This window comes from Corvus moneduloides, chromosome 5 (assembly GCF_009650955.1).
Source record: "Corvus moneduloides isolate bCorMon1 chromosome 5, bCorMon1.pri, whole genome shotgun sequence".
Lineage (NCBI taxonomy): Eukaryota > Metazoa > Chordata > Aves > Passeriformes > Corvidae > Corvus > Corvus moneduloides.
This window is the reverse complement of record NC_045480.1, coordinates 848,856-865,695: the sequence shown is the minus strand read 5'-3', so window position 1 is coordinate 865,695 and position 16,840 is coordinate 848,856. Positions and strand designations below refer to the sequence as shown.

The 16,840-nt window shown below is 61.2% G+C and overlaps 1 protein-coding gene across 2 annotated transcripts; it reads left to right on the top strand.

The window, feature by feature from the left end:
* The first annotated feature begins 219 nt into the window (after positions 1 to 219).
* Positions 220 to 3,629, top strand: SPR (sepiapterin reductase). 2 transcript variants are annotated; one of them, XM_032110020.1, is made up of 3 exons: positions 220 to 605; positions 1,507 to 1,748; positions 2,408 to 3,629. In XM_032110020.1, exons 1-3 carry the CDS (start codon positions 257 to 259, stop codon positions 2,861 to 2,863), a joined length of 1,047 nt encoding a protein of 348 aa, XP_031965911.1. In that variant the 5' UTR covers positions 220 to 256; the 3' UTR covers positions 2,864 to 3,629. The 2 variants fall into 2 exon arrangements, with proteins under 2 accessions (XP_031965911.1, XP_031965912.1); XM_032110021.1 differs by having other exon boundaries at positions 223 to 605; positions 1,507 to 1,797; positions 2,408 to 2,695.
* Positions 3,630 to 16,840: the final 13,211 nt, after the last annotated feature.

The following is a 16,840-nucleotide window of genomic DNA, read 5'->3' as shown; positions in this document are numbered from 1 at the left end:
TCCCATCGCCGGCCCCGTTCCTGTTCCCGCTCCGCCGCTCCCTCACGGAAGCCGCACCCCCTCACAGCGGCCGCAAGGGGGCGTACCGCGCTGGCCACGCCCCACAGCGCGCGCAGAGGGCCGAGCTGGCGGCGACCAATCAGAGCCGGCGGAGCTGCCCGCGCGCTCGGAGCGGCCATTCACGAAGCGGCGGGGCATGAATGGGGCGGGTCACGTGGGCAGGCGCTTTCCCACGCCCCCTCCGCTGGGTACCGGGATGGAGCCGGGATCGGGACCGGGATCGGGGCCCTGGGCCGCCACCGCCTGCGTGGTGACCGGCGCTTCCCGCGGCTTCGGCCGCAGCCTGGCGCGGCTCCTGGCGCCGCAGCTCGGCCCCGGCTCGGTGCTGCTGCTGCTGGCGCGGTCCGCGGAGGCGCTGACCGAGCTGGCGGCCGAGCTGCGCGCCGGGAGCGCCACCGGGAGCGCCACCGGGAGCGCCGGGCTGCGGGTGCAGTGCGTGGCCGCCGACCTGGGCTGCGAGGAGGGGCTGCGGACGGCGGGCGCTGCCCTGCGGGAGCTGCTGCAGGACGCGTCCTTCGGCCGCCTGCTCCTCGTCAACAACGCCGGTAACGACACGGCTGTCCCCGGCTGTCCCCGGCTGTCCCCCCGCCTCCCCGAGCCGCTGCCCTCCGCCCCCGGGGGCAGCGGGGTCAGCCCAGCCCTGCTCCGGCTGAGCCGGGGCTTGCTCCGGGCTTGGGGTGCCGGCACATAACCCAAAAGAATAAAGGAGCTGCGGGGACTTCACCCTGTGCGGGTGTTGGCTCATTAAAGGAGTTAATTGGGGGGGCGGGTCTCTGGCAGTGCTTTGCTGCTCTCAGTTTTACTGTGCCATAGGAGCAGTTGGTTCCCGTCCTGCACCTTCTTGTCCCTCTGCTCCCCAAATCCAAACCTGCAGGCAAACTTCCAGCCCCACCTTGTGGGTGCTTCCTCGCGCCTTTAATGCCTTCGGTGTCCTTTTTACCCATTGTCGCTATAAATCACCCGTGGGTTCCGTAGGAAATGGGTGCTCCAGGATTTGGGCCTTTGACTGGCACAGGGCCCGCAGGAGGGCCCGTGGTGGCCCTTGGGCACGCTGTACTCCAGAGTGGGAGCTGTTTGTGTTGGCAGAGGGGTGGCAGGGCAGGTCCCTGTCCCCTGTCACTGCTGGGTCAGTGTGACCCAGAATGGGCTGGGCTGGGCTGGGCTGGGCTGGCCTGGGCTGGGCTGCTGTGGGACCCTGGCAGGGGCTGGGCCACCAAAGCTCTGGAAGTGTTGGATGTGGAATGTGGGAGCAAAGGGATCTGTTTTGCGGTCGATCCCATCTGTAACAACTCATTTTTCCATCTTTCTGGAAATATCCCAGGCCGGGCTGGACAGGCCATGGAGCACCCTGGGACAGTGGAAGGTGTCCCTGCCATGCCAGGGTGGGGACTGGATGTTCTTTAAGATCCCTTCCAACCCAAACCATTCCACGTTTGTTCTTCCCAGGCTCCCTGGGAGACGTCTCCAAATCCTTCCTGGACCTCACTGACCTGGAGGAGATCAACACCTACTTCTCCTTCAACATCAGCTCGGCGCTGTGCCTGACCTCCACAGCCCTGAGGGCCTTTGGGGCGCGGCCTGGCTGCAGCAGGACCGTGGTGAACATCTCGTCGCTGTGTGCCCGGGAGCCGTTCCGGAGCTGGGCGCTGTACTGCGCCGGGAAGGCTGCCCGGGATATGCTGTTCCAGGTGCTGGCGCTGGAGGAGCCCGGGGTCCGTGTGCTCAACTACGCCCCGGGTGAGGAGAGCAGCTCACGGATGGTTATCCACCTCATCCTGCCTTTGGGAGTGAAGATTCCTGCGGCCCAGCCCTGCTCCTGTCCCTCCAGCCCTGAGCAGCACAATTGGGACCACAGTTCCCCGTGCTGGACTCAAACACCATCTCTCATCCAGCTTTTCCGTCAGGATCACAGAATTCCAGACACCTCCCACCGTCCCAGGCTGCTCCAAGCCCCAGTGTCCAGCCTGGCCTTGGACATTCCCAGGGATCCAGGGGCAGCCCCAGCTGCTCTGGCAATTCCAGCCCAGCCCCTGCCCACCCTCCCAGCCAGCAATTCCTTCCCAACATCCCAGCCCAAGCTCCCCTTTCCCACTGGGAAGCCATTCCCTGCCTCCTGGCCCTCCAGGCCTTGGCCCCAGTCCCTCTGCAGCTCTCCTGGAGCCCCTTTAGGCCCTGCAAGGGGCTCGCAGCTCTCCCTGGCTCCTTCCCTTCTCCAGGGCAACATTCCCAGCTCTCCCAGGCTGCCTCCAGAGCAGAGGGAAAATGACCCCTGGATTTTCCTTTCTCCTTAAGTGATTTTTTTTTTTTTTTTGGTGATTTTTTGAGGTGATTTTTTTCTTTTCTCCAGGCCCTCTGGACACAGACATGCAGCTCCTGGCCCGGACCAAGACTGGAGACCCCGGGATGCGCCAGCACTTCCAGAGGCTGCAGGAGAACGGGCAGCTCATCGAGAGCTCCGTGTCGGCCCAGAAGCTGCTCCAGCTCCTGCAGGAGGACTCCTTTCCCTCTGGGGCACACCTGGATTTCTACGACATCTGAGCTCCTGCCAGCCCCACCTTTGCCTTCCTGCTTTGCTTCCTGCTGGGCCTTTTCCCGGTGCCTCCAGCAGGCCCCTGTGCAAATCCTGGGGTCTGGGAAGCTTTTAAGAGACCCCTGTGTGCCTTATGAACACCCCTGGTGCCCTGAGGGGGTTGGGAAGCAGCTCCTGCTGCTGAGCCCTGGCTGGCAGGAGCAGGAATTCCTCAGCTCCCGGGGATGGGGGAGCAGAGGTGGCTTTCCCAAGGGAATGGCCCTGGGAGGTTAAGACGCTCCTGCACAGGAGTTTGTGGGAGCCAAGGGGTGCCCAGGCACACGAGGCCAGGGCAGAGAGGTCCCTGCCAGCCCCAGGAGGTCCCAGAGAAGCCAACAGCAGGGTGGGAGCTGAGTGTCCCCCTGTCTCTCCCCTTTGCCCCGCAGGAAAAAGTCCCCAAGGAGCCATTCCTGGGGCTGGGGGTGGTGATGTTCCCCTCGAGCCCCAACCCTGTCCCCTGCCCACCAGGGACCCCAAGTCCCCCTGCGGTGCTGGGGCTGTCTCTGGAGATCTGTGGGTTAGGATGCAGCAAAGCCTGTCCCAGTGGTTTTTCCACGAAGGCCGGTGATCACCAGGAGAGGGAGCTGGCCTGGGAGGAATTGGGAATTTTGGGAGCCTGGCTGGGGTCACGAGCTCACAGAAACCTGGTCAGAGCAGGGAGACACAGACGTGAGTTCCTGCTGTGCTCCTGTTGCAGGTTTTGGGTCCAAGCCTTGCTCTGGGGTTTCATCCCCTTCCTTTTAATTATTTGTGGGGGTTTTTTGTCATTTTCCCATCAGATTCCAGCAGCCACAGACACACAGAGAGTTCCCTTCTGGAAAGCTGATGCAGGACAGTTGGTTTGGAGCCCAGTGGCACCCCCCATGTGCCCTGGAAATGCCCAGTGCCCCTCTGTGCCCCCTCCCTGCAGCCTCCACCCCAACCCTGCAGCTCAGATTTTTGTCCCCCTGGCTCTCCAGTCATTAAAAGTTTCAAAATCATTAAAATCGTTAGGAATGTCTGCTCTGGGGTTTCTGCTGTGTCTTTAAGGGTGGGTAAATCCTTGGCAGAGTGGGAGGAGGATCTGGGGTTGAGCACTGGCTTCACCCAGCACGGCACCACCATTCCCCCCTGGAGTCCTGTGCTGCCCTGTCTGAGCCCTTTCATTAATTCTGGGTTCATTTAATCCTGTCCAGCTCATAAATGCCTCCTCCCCAGCCAGTCCTGGGCCTGGTTTCAGCTTTCCTCCCTGCCTGGGGAACTTTTATTAGCAAAAAGCCCCTCTGCTTCTCCCAGCCCCGGCAATGGGAATGTTGTTCTGGGATTTGATTCCTGCTGGGGTTTCTGTGGTTTGGGAACCCTCCCTGGAATCTCTGCTGCTAAAAAATCCCCCCTCTCCTCACCTGCAGCCGTATGGGTTTGTCCCAACCCCTCCTGGGCAGGAATATTCTTTTGGGATCTGGCTCTCTGCAAAAAATAACCCCAGAGCTTCCCAAGCTCGCTCCAGCAGCCTCGGGAATGGCATCATTCCCTGGATTCCCGGAGTGGGAGCAGGGGGCTCCAGCACGGAGCTGGTTCGGAACGTGGGATGGCTGGAGTGCCATGGAACGGGAGAGTCATTCCAGGGAATCGCACCCAGGGAGCGCCAGGGGATGCTGGAGAAATCCCTGCGGAGAGAGGCGGAGAGGCTGTGGGAGAGAAGGGGAATCCATGGAATGGTTTGGGTGGGAAGGGACCTTAAATCCCATCCAGTGCCAGGGACACCTCCCACTGTCCCAGGTGGATCCAAGCCCCAGTGTCCAGCCTGGCCTTGGGCATTCCCAGGGATCCAGGGGCAGCCCCAGCTGCTCTGGCAATTCCAGCCCAGCCCCTCCCCACCCTCCCAGCCAGCAATTCCTTCCCACCATCCCAGCCCAAGCTCCCCTTTCCCACTGGGAAGCCATTCCCTGCCTCCTGGCCCTCCAGGCCTTGGCCCCAGTCCCTCTGCAGCTCTCCTGGAGCCCCTTCAGGCCCTGCAAGGGGCTCGCAGCTCTCCCTGGCTCCTTCCCTTCTCCAGGGCAACATTCCCAGCTCTCCCAGCTGCCTCCAGAGCAGAGGGGCTCCAGGCCTGGAGCAGCTCCGGGGCCTCCTCTGACCCTGCTCTGACAGGTCCCTGTCCCTTGTGCTGGCCCTGGATCATTTTTCAGCCCCTTTTCTCTCTCCCCACAAACAGCAGGAGCAAAAATCCATCTTGGATCTCCAAGCTCTTGAAACTCCACATCTGCTCCAAGGGGAACCTGCACGCACCAGGCACATCCCAAGTGCAAATGCCATGGATGTGAGGATGGGCTGGGGCTCCCACTCCTGCATTTCCCTGTGAGAGCCGCCTCGTGCTCACAGTTCCATGGAGGGGGTTGTTCTCCAGCATGGCCATCCCACACTTTGTGCTCCCGGCTCTCCTGGATGGTTCATTTTTCGGGGTTTCATCCCCAAAGTGTGCCCATTTCCCTGTGGAGCTCTTTGGTGTTGGGATCAGTCTGTGATCCCCAGGGATGGGCTGGGTTTGGGATTCCCACTGCTGGAGCAGAGCTCTGCCCAGGGAGAACTGACAGCGACGCTTTGGGGACATTCCCCTGGGTGTCCCCATCCCCCAGGTACTAACATCCCCCAGGTACCAGCATCCCTGGGTACCAGCATCCCCTGGGTACCAGCATCCCCTGGATATCACCCTCCCCAGGGTACAGGCAGCCACCAGGTGTCAGCATCCCTGGGTACCAACATTCCCAGCTGCCAGCATCCCCCGGATATCTCCCTCCCCTGGGTACCAACATCACTCTGGGCACCATCATCACTCCAGATGCCAGCACCCTCTGGGTGCCAACATGCACCAGGTGCCAGCATCCTCTGGATATCCCCAACCCCTGGATACCATCATCCCCTGGGTACCAGCATCCCCCTGGTACCAGCATCCCCTGGATACCATCATCACTCCAGGTACCAGCATCCCCCAGGTACCATCGTCCCCTGGATATCAACATCCACTGGGTACCAGCATCCTCTGGGTACCAACGTGCACCAGGTGCCAGCATCCTCTGGATATCACCATCCCCATGGTACCAGCATCCCCCAGGTACCCACATCTCCATGGGTACCAACATCCCCCAGGCACCAGCATCTCTGGGTACCAGCATCCCCCCGGAACCCCCATCCCCCAGGTGCCAGCACACATGGATGTGGCCATGCCCTGGGCACCACCATTCCCTGCGCTCCAGGGAACAACCCCTGCCCCCGGGGGTGCTGCGCGGTGTGAAGGCAAAATGCCATGAAAGCTTTTATTCCCCTTTCCCGGCATTTTGTGTCACCAGCTGAGGGCGTTCCGAGACCGGGTAACAGAGCCCGGCTGGCACGGGGAGCCCGGGAATGCCCCTGGAAAAGCAGTGGGATGCTGGCAGGGGACCGAGCGGGATTCGAGCCTCTTCCTGCCTCTGCACCCATCCCTTGGCCACTCATTTCTTGATTGAGGCCCCGCGTCCCGGAGTCGAAAGGGTGTTAAAAAGAAAGGAGTTTGGAGCTCTCCTAATCCCAGAGGCAGGAGCTCACCGCTCACCTGGCCAGGGGTATCCAATGGATTCGTGTGTCCCCATGGGAGCCACGGGATCTGGGCAGCGCTGTCTCCTGGGCTGGGGATGAACCCTGAAGGGAATCACCCCAAAATCAGCCACCGTCCCCTCTATCCCAGACAGAGCCAGGGATTCTGTTCTCCCTGTTGGGAATCAAGCACAGCTTTCAAGGCCAAAAATCCTCCACCCATGGGGTGTCCCTCCAGGCAGGTCTGATTTCACCCCAAATTCCACAGCTTCCCACCCTGCCTCCCACAGCAAAAACCCGGGTAGGGTATTTTATCCCTTTTGCCGCTTTTTTCCCCCTTCCTCCTAAAGAGGGAGATAAAGCTGGAGCAGGAGCTGTGCAGGTGCCTCCCCGTGTGAAATCCCAAAAAAATGCTACAGAAAGCCCCATGCCAGCCTCATGAGCAGTTTGGGGCAGGAGGGGAGGGGTCTGTGCGATGCTTTGAGGTGACACCGCCTGCGTGAGCGGCCCTGGGGACCCTCCCCAGCCCCCTCCCCGTGCTGGGCACACACTCTGCCCTTTGTGCCCGAGGTGGGATGGGCTGAGCTGGGTCATGCAGGAGCCAAAGACACTGCTGGGTTTTGTTTCCCTGGGTGCGAGCAGGGCCCGGGGCCAGCAGCGGGGCTGAGCCCCTAAATCCCCCCCAAAGCCGCCCAAATGAAACCCAGCTCACCCCCTGACCTCCCAAATCTGGGCCGCTGCCCCGGGCTGGCCCTGGCCCAGCAGGGAGCTCCTCTGCCCCTCCTGAAAGGTTTCCCAGCACGGGGAGAACGCGACCTTTATTGTCCCGGTGCCCAGAAGTGCTGAGCTCGGCTGTTCCGGCCGGGACACCGAGTGCCCCAGCTCCGGGCTGGCAAACAGGAGCTGCCTTTGCCCAGGGCCAAAGGTAACGGAGCTGCTCCCCCCTCAAAGTGCTCCCAGCGAGGGGGGAAAGAGCTGGGGGTGCCCAGGCTGCCCTCACAGGGACCCCCACCCTGCGCAGCCCTGGAGGCGCCCACGGAGACACGTCCACCATCCCAAAAGCTCCCACTGTGACACGGCAGGAGTTTTGTGGGATATCGTGGAGCCATGCTGGGGTGTGCCGGGTGTTCAGCGAGCCTGAGAGGGCTGGAACAACAAAGTCCTTTCTGCTGAGCTGGCAGGGTCCTCAGAGAGTCTCCTCCTGCGGACTGAGCTCGCTGCACGTCCTCCTCCTGCCCCTCTGGCCATCCTCACTCCCAGCCCAGTGACCCATTTTTAGCTGTGTCCCCTCCTCGCTGTCCCCTGGCTTTGGTGGCCTGAGGAGCAGCTCCACCACAGGGATTCTGTCCCTGGGCCCCTCAGGTGAGAGCCCACCTGCAGAGCTGCCCCAGCCCTGGGGCCAAGAGCAGAAGGACGTGGAGCTGCTGGAGAGAGCCCAGAGGAGGCCCCGGAGCTGCTCCAGGCCTGGAGCCCCTCTGCTCTGGATCAGGCTGGGAGAGCTGGGAATGTTGCCCTGGAGAAGGGAAGGAGCCAGGGAGAGCTGCGAGCCCCTTGCAGGGCCTAAAGGGGCTCCAGGAGAGCTGCAGAGGGACTGGGGCCAAGGCCTGGAGGGCCAGGAGGCAGGGAATGGCTTCCCAGTGGGAAAGGGGAGCTTGGGCTGGGATGTTGGGAAGGAATTGCTGGCTGGGAGGGTGGGGAGGGGCTGGGCTGGAATTGCCAGAGCAGCTGGGGCTGCCCCTGGATCCCTGGGAATGTCCAAGGCCAGGCTGGACACTGGGGCTTGGATCCACCTGGGATGGTGGGAGGTGTGCCCATGGAACAAGATGATCCGTGAGGTCCCTTCATCCCAAACCCTTTGGTGACCCAGGTCCCTGGAGCAGCCAGCAATGAGTAACGAGGGCCCGGGGCCAGTGAGGAGCTCACAGATTAACCCAGCCCGGAGCAGGGAGCAGAGGGGTTGTGGTGGAGTGTCCTGTCCCAGAGAGCTCCAAAGCCTTAATGAGTAATTAGTTAATTTGCTGTGGAGGGTAATGGGGAGACACTGCAGAAATGATCTGTGATTAATTAAACCACCCTGGGCTGGTGCAGGCAGAGAGGCTGCACTGCTGGGCTGGGGCTGAGCTGGGCCTAGGGCTGGATCCAAGCTGGGCCTAGGGCTGGATCCAAGCTGGGCCTAGGGCTGGATCCTGACTTGGACTAGGGCCTGATCCTGACTTGGACTAGGGCTGGATCCTGACTTTGGCATCGCTCCTGGAGCTGGTCTGGACCAAAATCCACCAGGTTTGATCTGGGCTCTGCAGACCAACAGCCGCCTCCACCCAAGCGGGAAAAGCTGCCAGAAATGGGTTTTCCCTTGTTTTTTCTATACACCACCCCAAAGCCAGGCTCTGTCTCACTCAGCCGGGTGCCTTTCAAGCGTCTTTCCTGAATCCTGGAATCCCAGACTGGTTTGGGTTGGAATGGACCTTAAAGCCCATCTAGTCCCAGGGCAGGGACACCTCCCACTATCCCAGGCTGCTCCAGGCCTTATCCAGCCTGGCCTTGGACACTGCCGGGGATGGGGAATCCAAAACCTCTGTGGGCAACCTGTGCCAGATGTCACCCCCTCACAGGAGGAATTTCTTCCTAAGACTGACCCAAATTTGCCCCGTTTCAATTTGCTCCCATCACTCCTTGTCCTGTCACGGCAGTTCCCGATGAGCTCTCCTGTCAGGCTCAAGCCAGTCTGTGGCTGAGCTCCTCCCGTGCCTCCCCCGGGATTTGGGGACATTGTGCTGTCCTCCTCCCTGTCCCCTTCCTTCAGCAAAGCCACCGGTTCAGCTGGGCACATCCATCCTCCTCCTCCTCTGCCCATCCTGTGCCACACCTGCACCCCCTCATCCTCCTCCTGCCCTCTCATCCCTCCTGTGCTGGCGGCTCAGGCAGTCCCGAGCACGGGGTAATCCCGGCGCATCCCTGTCCTTCCCGCCAGGAAAACAGAGGACTCTGAAGGATCCTCAGCCCTGAGTTTGGATCAGAAAGGGCTACCAAGCTCCCACCCCTCTCATCCCTCCATGCTGATGGCTCAGCCCTTCCCTGAGGACTGGATAATCCCAGTGAATCCCTGTCATTCCCGTTGGGATGCCAGCAGGCTCTGAAAGATCCTCAGCTCTGAGTTTGGAACAGAAAGGCTGAGCAACCCATGCTGCTCCCATCCCTCACATCCATCCTGTGGTGGTGGCTCAGCCCTTCCCAACCACGGGATAATCCCAGAGGATCCCTGTCCTTCCAGGGATTTTAGGGTTAGGATAACAACGAGCTCTGAAAAATCCTCAGCTCTGAGTTTGGATCAGAAAGGGCGACCAGGCTCCCACCCCTCTCATCCCTCCTGTGCTGGTGGCTCAGCCCTTTCCCAAGCACGGGATAATCCCAAAGAACCCCTGTCATTCCCATCCCGTTGGGATCCCGGCAGGCTCTGAAAGATCCTCAGCACCGACTTCACACCAGCGAAGGCCAGGAAGCCGTGCCCACCCCTCGCATCCCTCCTGTGCTGATGGCTCAGTCCTTGGCCAACCAGGGATAACCCCAACAATTCCCCGTCCTTCCCGCTGGCATCCCGGCAGGCTCTGAAAGACCCTCGCACCGAGTTCACACAGAAAGGCCGAGCAACCCGCGCTGCGCCCGCCCCGTTCGGGATCCCGCAGCAAACCCAGCCCGGCTCCTTGCTCGGGGACTCTCCCTCGCCCCGCCGGCTCCTTGGCCAGGCCGTGGCCGCCGATTTTGCCGGAGCGGCGGGCGAGCGGCGCGGCGCGGCCGGGAGCCGCATTCACATTCCTGCCGCGAGCGCACTTGTCAGCCGAGCTGTCAGTGCCGCCGTAATGGGGCCACGGCGGTCACTCGTGTTGGGAGTAAACACAGCCGAATCTGAGAAAACAAGAGCAGAGCCCCGCGCTCCCGGCACGGCTGCAAAGCCCCGCCGCTCCCGGGGGAGGGGGTGCCCAGGCTCCCCCCGCCTCCCCAGCGCCCCCCTCTCCCACCCCAAAAACCCCCGGGAGGGATGGGGGCAGTGCCGGGGGTAGCCGGCACCCCGGGGGGACGGGGGCGCGGCTGCTGGGGTGTGACTCCGGAGAGCTGGGATTAAAAAGGGCTTCTTCGGGACGTGCGGGGGACGGGTGGGGACATCCCCGGCCTGGAGCCGCTCGGGGACACGAGGCGGTGGAGCCGCAGGTCGGTGACTTGCAGCACAAACCCAGCCCCAGCTGTGGCTGGAGCGCTTGGTCCTGATTTTTTTAACTTAAAAACCAGAATTTTGCACATCCCGGAGCTGCCCCGAGCCCGGGGGACCTGTTTGGAGTGAGGGTCCGGCCTCCTTGTCACCCTCCAGCATCCCCCAGGGTCCGCTCCAGCCCTGGGCTCCTCTTGCCACCTGCAGCGGTGTCACCAGCCGGAGGGGACACCTGGGCCAGGTGGGACGGACCCAGCCCGGCACGGGGACGGTGCGGGGGCTGCACAGGGACCGAGGGGTTCGTGGGGCCGCAGCCCCGAGGAGGAGAAGGAACAGCAGCCTTGGGAATCATCGGCGCCGCTCCTTCGTTTGGGAATATTCCCCCAGCTTCCAACCCCTCCCAACAAAGGGGCCGCGCTGCAAAGCCGCGGGTTTGGGACAAAGGAGGGAACGGGGCGGCCGAGGGCAGAGCGGGCACAGCCCCGGCCGTGCCCCATCGCCTGCTCCCTCCCTCACCCCCCCAAATCCAGGGAATGCTGCTTTCCCCACTCCTGGTCCCCGGCGCGGTTCATTCACACCCGCAAACCCTAAAAAAGCTGCAAACGCCACCGAATATTTCCTGCGGGCGGGGAGGGGAGCGGGCAGTTTTTATCCCCCTCCAAACCCGACGCGAAATGTTGGGGTCACTCCTCCTTTGAAATCCCCCGCGGCCTTTCTTCCCATTAAACCAGCTCCCAGCTCAGAAGTTTCTTCCCCACCCTCCCCCCGCCTTTTTTTTTTTTTTTTTTTTTTTTTAATTTAATAATAAAGCATCTCAGATCTCGGAGCTGCAACTCATCTCACACCTAAGCGAGATTGCGTTTTGCACAAGCCTTTCAGCTGTTTTCTCAATCTCTCCTCTGTCTCATTCTCAATTCAGGCAGTTGCTATAGGTATGTTTTAATCCCCAGCATGGTAGATTTTAATTAGTCTTTGTACAGATGGCCAATTAACATTCATTACTTTTGCCTTGAGCGATTAATTATGAGTTTGGATAGAAGGGGAGATGGAGACAGGAAAGATGGGCAGGTGAATAAAAAAAGGGATTTTAATCAGAGTTTGGGAGGGTTTTTTTTCCTTCTGATTTATATATATATACACACACACACGGAAAGAGGAGGGAAAAGAGGCAACACGGTGCGAGTTACATTTCCAGAGGATCATTCCCGACCTGGAACCGCGGGAATGGGTTCTCAACCCAGGGATGCTGCAGGGTTTGGGGCTGCGATCCAGCCGAACCCCACTGCGGGGATGGGGGAAGCGAGGCAGGGAGTGCTGGAGTGACCCCAGTGCCCAGCCTGGGAATCCGCATCCCAAAGGATTTGTGTGCCTGGGCATGCCGGCTTTGGGGCTGTAGCGGTGCCAGGGCGCTGGGGACAGCCAGGGGAGCGGTGACACAGAGCCACCTCCTCCGCTGTGTCCGTGTGCAGGACGGGGCCCGCAGCTGTCCCCTCCCCAGCCCCGGTGACACGTCGCTAATTCTTCCTAATTGATTTTTCACGCCGGTGGGAGGGAGACGGTGACATCCAACAACAGAGCCCTGATGTCGCGGCTTTCTCCGGCATGAAAGGGGCCGGCATCTCCCCCCGGAGCCCGAATGCTTGTGCCGGGGCTGGGTAGCCATGGAGAGCCGCTGCCCGAGCCTTTCCCGGCCGCCGAGCCGCTGGCGCTGCTCCGTGCCTGCCGTGCCAGCCGCTCCCGCAGCTATTTCGGGACGCGGGCTGGCGAAGGAAAATAGCAAAGCCCCTTGGGGCCGCATCGTGGCCCCCTCCCCGGCACGGGGACTGCCCCACATTCCCGGCTGTCCCGGCACGCGGGAGCCGCAGCGGGCTCTGGGCGCGGTTTGGGGTGTGCAGCCAGCGGGGGAGGGCTGGAAGGGGCTGATCCAGCTCGCTCCTGGGGTGGCAGGAAAATGGGAGTCGTGTAAGGATGCTGGGGGGAGGGATCCATCGCACAGGACTCGCGGGGCTCCTTCCCGGCGCCGCTGGAGGCTTTCCCCGGGAGCTGGGGTCGCTTTTAGCACGTTTGGGGTTTGGCCCCGGCCCGCTCGGGATTGGCGCTTCTCGCAGGAGCTTTGCCGGGATGGGGCACTCGGGAGGAGCAGGAAGGGGCCGGATCCCTCCCGGTGCCGCAGGGATGCGGCTGCTGTGTCCCGGGCACGTGGCGGAGGTGTCACCTGCACCCTGCCATGGTCTGTGGGTGGTTGTGTCACCTGCGCCCCAGCGAGGTCCCTGGGTGGATGTGCCACCTGCATCCCAGCGGCATTCCGAGTGGATGTTCCGCCTGCATCCCAGAGTGGTCCCTGAGTGGATTTGTCACCTGGATCCAGCACAGTCCCCGGGTGGCGGGGTCACTGGGATCCTGGAGTGTTCCCTGGGTGCTTCCCCACCCCGCCCATGAGGAACCACTCCAGCAGCGCCTCACCACCGACCCACCTCATCCCACAGAGCTCTGGGAAGGGCTGGATGCCCGGGAGCCCCAAATCCACGCCAGGCACCCACCCCAGGAGCTGTCCTGCTGCAAATGCCTCCTCCACGAGCCAGATCCCTGCTCTGCAACCCTCAGGGAGCAGCGTGGCCTCGGCCAGGCCATCCCCTCCCCACCAGCTCTGTTCTCCAGGTGAAACACAGGTGGAACAAACAGGAGCCAGCACGGGGGGCAACCGACCCCCTCCGACAGCCCGGGGCTCCCTCCCGGGCGGGGCAGAGGTCGGGGGGGAGCACGGGAGGCTCGGCACGGCCCCGTCCCCACCTGCAGAGCTGTGGCAGGGTATGGCCCTCTGGAAGTGTGTGCCATGGAAATGTGCACATTTCCTAAAAGCAATATGGAACAGCTAAATATACTGCTCACAAATCTGTTTACACTAATAATGGCTGGGAGCCTGCCATCCATATGACTGCACGGAACCATTGATTCAACAGAAATTTGCTGAAAATCCCTTGCAGGAGGAAGAAACTCACAGCACTTATATTTCATTTTCTTCCCCCTTGTTTTTTCTTTTTTCCTGCTTGTCGGGAAAGGGGGAACGGGGAGATGTCGGCACCTCTGGCACGGCCACGGCCGCGTTGGCAGCGGCTCTGCCCAACCCTCGGCCCCGCTCCCTCTGCACAGCCGCAGGGCCGGGACACTCCGCAAACCAGGATTCCCCAGCGCGGCTCCAAGCACTGGAGCTGCCTCGAGGGCTCAATGAACACAATATTTACCCACTTCCCACCCAACGGACGGGTCCGAGGCAGGATTTTGGCGCCGCGCTCGTTCCCGTTTCTTAAAAAAGGGGGGGAAAAAAAGAGGGAGAAAAAAAAAAACCCTCCGGAATTGGCAGCTCACGGCGTATTAATGGAAATGCTGCAGACTTGGCTCCCGCTCACCTCCCCAACATAATGTTAAATGGCAGCAAGGCAGTATAGCAGTCATTTACATATGGTGCTTATAGACGCCAAACTTATTAACACAATAAAACTGCTGCGCCACGAGCTTTCCTGCCTATTTTTCTCCTGGAGGATGTCAGTGTTGGAAGCACCTATCCGCCTCGTATGGAAACACCCGGGGCTGCCTTTCATATGGCACCAGCAAAATAAATAAATGGCTCAGCCAGGGGCCCCCTCCGACCACTCCCCGAGGGAGGAGGGAGGCAGATCTGAGGGGTCTGGGGGTTTGCGGGCGGGGGAGATCACCAGGATCCATCAGAATCCACCAGGATCCATCAGAATCCACTGGAATCCACCAGGATCCACCGGGATCCACCCGAATCCATCTCAATCCACCAGGATCCATCAGAATCCACCAGGATCCACCCAAATCCACCAGAACCCATCAGAATCCACCAGGATCCACCAGGATCCACTGGAATCCACCAGGATCCACCGGGATCCACCCGAATCTACCCGAATCCACCAGAACCCATCAGAATCCACCAGGATCCACCCAAATCCATCAGAATCCACCAGGATCCATCAGAATCCACTGAAACCCACCAGGATCCACCCAAATCCACCAGGATCCATCAGAATCCACTGGAATCCACTGGAACCCATCAGAATCCACCCGAATCCACCAGAACCCACCAGAACCCATCAGAACCCACCAGAATCCACCAGGATCCATCAGAATCCACCGGAATCCACCAGAATCCATCAGAACCCACCAGGATCCACCGGGATCCACCAGAACCCATCAGAACCCACCAGAACCCACCAGAATCCATCAGAACCCACCAGAATCCACCAGAACCCATCAGAATCCACCAGGATCCATCAGAATCCACCGGAATCCACCAGAATCCATCAGAACCCACCCGAATCCATCAGAACCCACCAGGACCCAGCAGAACCCAGCAGCACCCTCTGGAAAAGCACGTTCCCTCCGTGGTCGGGATGGGGCAGCTCCACCCCAGGACTGGCTTTAACCCCCCCCCCCCCCCCCCCCCCCCCCCCCCCCCGGCTCTGAGGTGCCCCCAGGGTGTCCCCAAAGCTGGAAGGGACGCCCTGGATGATTCCTGTATCGATTTTCCTGGGTGCCACAGGAAAAGCCGCCCCAGGCATTTCCATAGAAGGCATCCAGGTGCTTCCAACAGGGAAGTTCTCCACATGGGAAGGGAGGCAGGAGAGCAGGAGAATTCCCAGCAGTGGTTTGGCCGTGCTGGGAAGTTTGGTGTCCATCAGGGACATTTGTTGGTGGCTGGTGCAGTGTCCCAGTGCCATTTAATGGAATTCCAGGGAGGCGAGGGCAGCCAGGTCTGCTCATCCCCCCTGATGTGACCCTGCGAGGTCCCCACGGGGTTTTGGGGACGCTCTCCCAGGATCCAGGTGGCCACAGCTCCTCTGTCCATGGTTTCCTGGCCCTGGCATCGGTGCAGTCCCACAGGGAATGTTCCTTTCCTGGCTGCTGGAGCGGGGCCAGCAGGAGCTGGGGGGGTGATGTGGGGTCACAGGGGGAGCTCCTGAAGCCTTGCCGGGGCTGGAGGTGCAATTTCCTGTGGGGAAATTCCCAGGAAGACATTTCTGCTGGAATTATGGCCCCGCCGTGCGTGGGACAGCGTTTCTGAGCTGCCACCCGAGAGCCCTGGCGGGAGGTCCCTGCTGGGACATGAACTGCCACACCGATCTGCACCCCAAAAGCGCTGGGGAGCTCTGGCTGACCCCAGATCCTGAGCTCTTCCTGGTGCTGTCAGTGGGATAAACCCACAAAATTAACCCCAGGAATCAGTGCTGGAGCAGGGAGCTCCTCACCACAACGCCCTGAGGAGATTTACAGGATCAGGGATGGGGGAGGCGTCCGCTCCCAGCCAGGCCACGGCAGTGCCACGCAGCCACCACTGCTGCCACCCCAGGGACCAGCACAACAACCCAGGCTCGGTTTGGGGTTGGGGGACTGGATTGAATCCCTCGCTGTGGAGATTCCAGGGATTCCAGGAGCCCAGGGAGGGCCATGTCCCCTGTCTGGCACCCATGGCAGTGATGCCACCCCTGGAGCTGTGTGTGCTGCCGCTCCCCGTGGCACCAGTGCTGCTGCCACGAGTCCTGTCACGAGCTGGAGACGCTGATACTGCCCCAAATCCAGGTGTTCCAGAGCATTCCATGGGCCCTGCTGGGGGAGAACCAGGGCATCACAGCCAGGCAGGGCACACGGGGGCCCCAAGGCCTGGCACAAGGTCAGGGGAAGGTCCCAAAATGCCCAAACTTTACACAGCACTTTGCGTTAATGGGGTTTGAATGGCTTTCCCAAAATCCCTGTCCTGTGTCACTGCTGGGCAGGAGTGACCAGAGCAGTCCCTGTCCTGTGTCACTGCACTGGGCGGGAGTGACCAGAGCAGTCCCTGTCCTGTGTCACTGCACTGGGCAGGAGTGACCAGAGCAGTCCCTGTCCTGTGTCACTGCACTGGGCAGGAGTGACCAGAGCAGTCCCTGTCCTGTGTCACTGCACTGGGCAGGAGTGACCAGAGCAGTCCCTGTCCTGTGTCACTGCACTGGGCAGGAGTGACCGGAGCAGTCCCTGTCCTGTGTCACTGCTGGGCAGGAGTGACCGGAGCAGTCCCTGTCCTGTGTCACTGCTGGGCAGGAGTGACCGGAGCAGTCCCTGTCCTGTGTCACTGCACTGGGCAGAGGTGACTGGAGCAGTCCCTGTCCTGTGTCACTGCACTGGGCAGAGGTGACTGGAGCAGTCCCTGTCCTGTGTCACTGCACTGGGCGGGAGTGACCAGAGCAGTCCCTGTCCTGTGTCACTGCACTGGGCGGGAGTGACCAGAGCAGTCCCTGTCCTGTGTCACTGCACTGGGCGGGAGTGACCAGAGCAGTCCCTGTCCTGTGTCACTGCACTGGGCAGGAGTGACCGGAGCAGTCCCTGTCCTGTGTCACTGCACTGGGCAGGAGTGACCGGAGCAGTCCCTGTCCTGTGTCACTGCACTGGGCAGGAGTGACCAGAGC

Bases quoted from the DNA above. Each gene is read 5' to 3' on its own strand.
- SPR (XM_032110020.1), top strand. From the start codon at position 257: ATGGAGCCGGGATCGGGACCGGGATCGGGGCCCTGGGCCGCCACCGCC. The intron at 606-1,506 runs GTAACGACACGG...TGTTCTTCCCAG, and splicing joins GCTCCTCGTCAACAACGCCG to GCTCCCTGGGAGACGTCTCC. The intron at 1,749-2,407 runs GTGCTGGCGCTG...TCTTTTCTCCAG, and splicing joins CCCGGGATATGCTGTTCCAG to GCCCTCTGGACACAGACATG.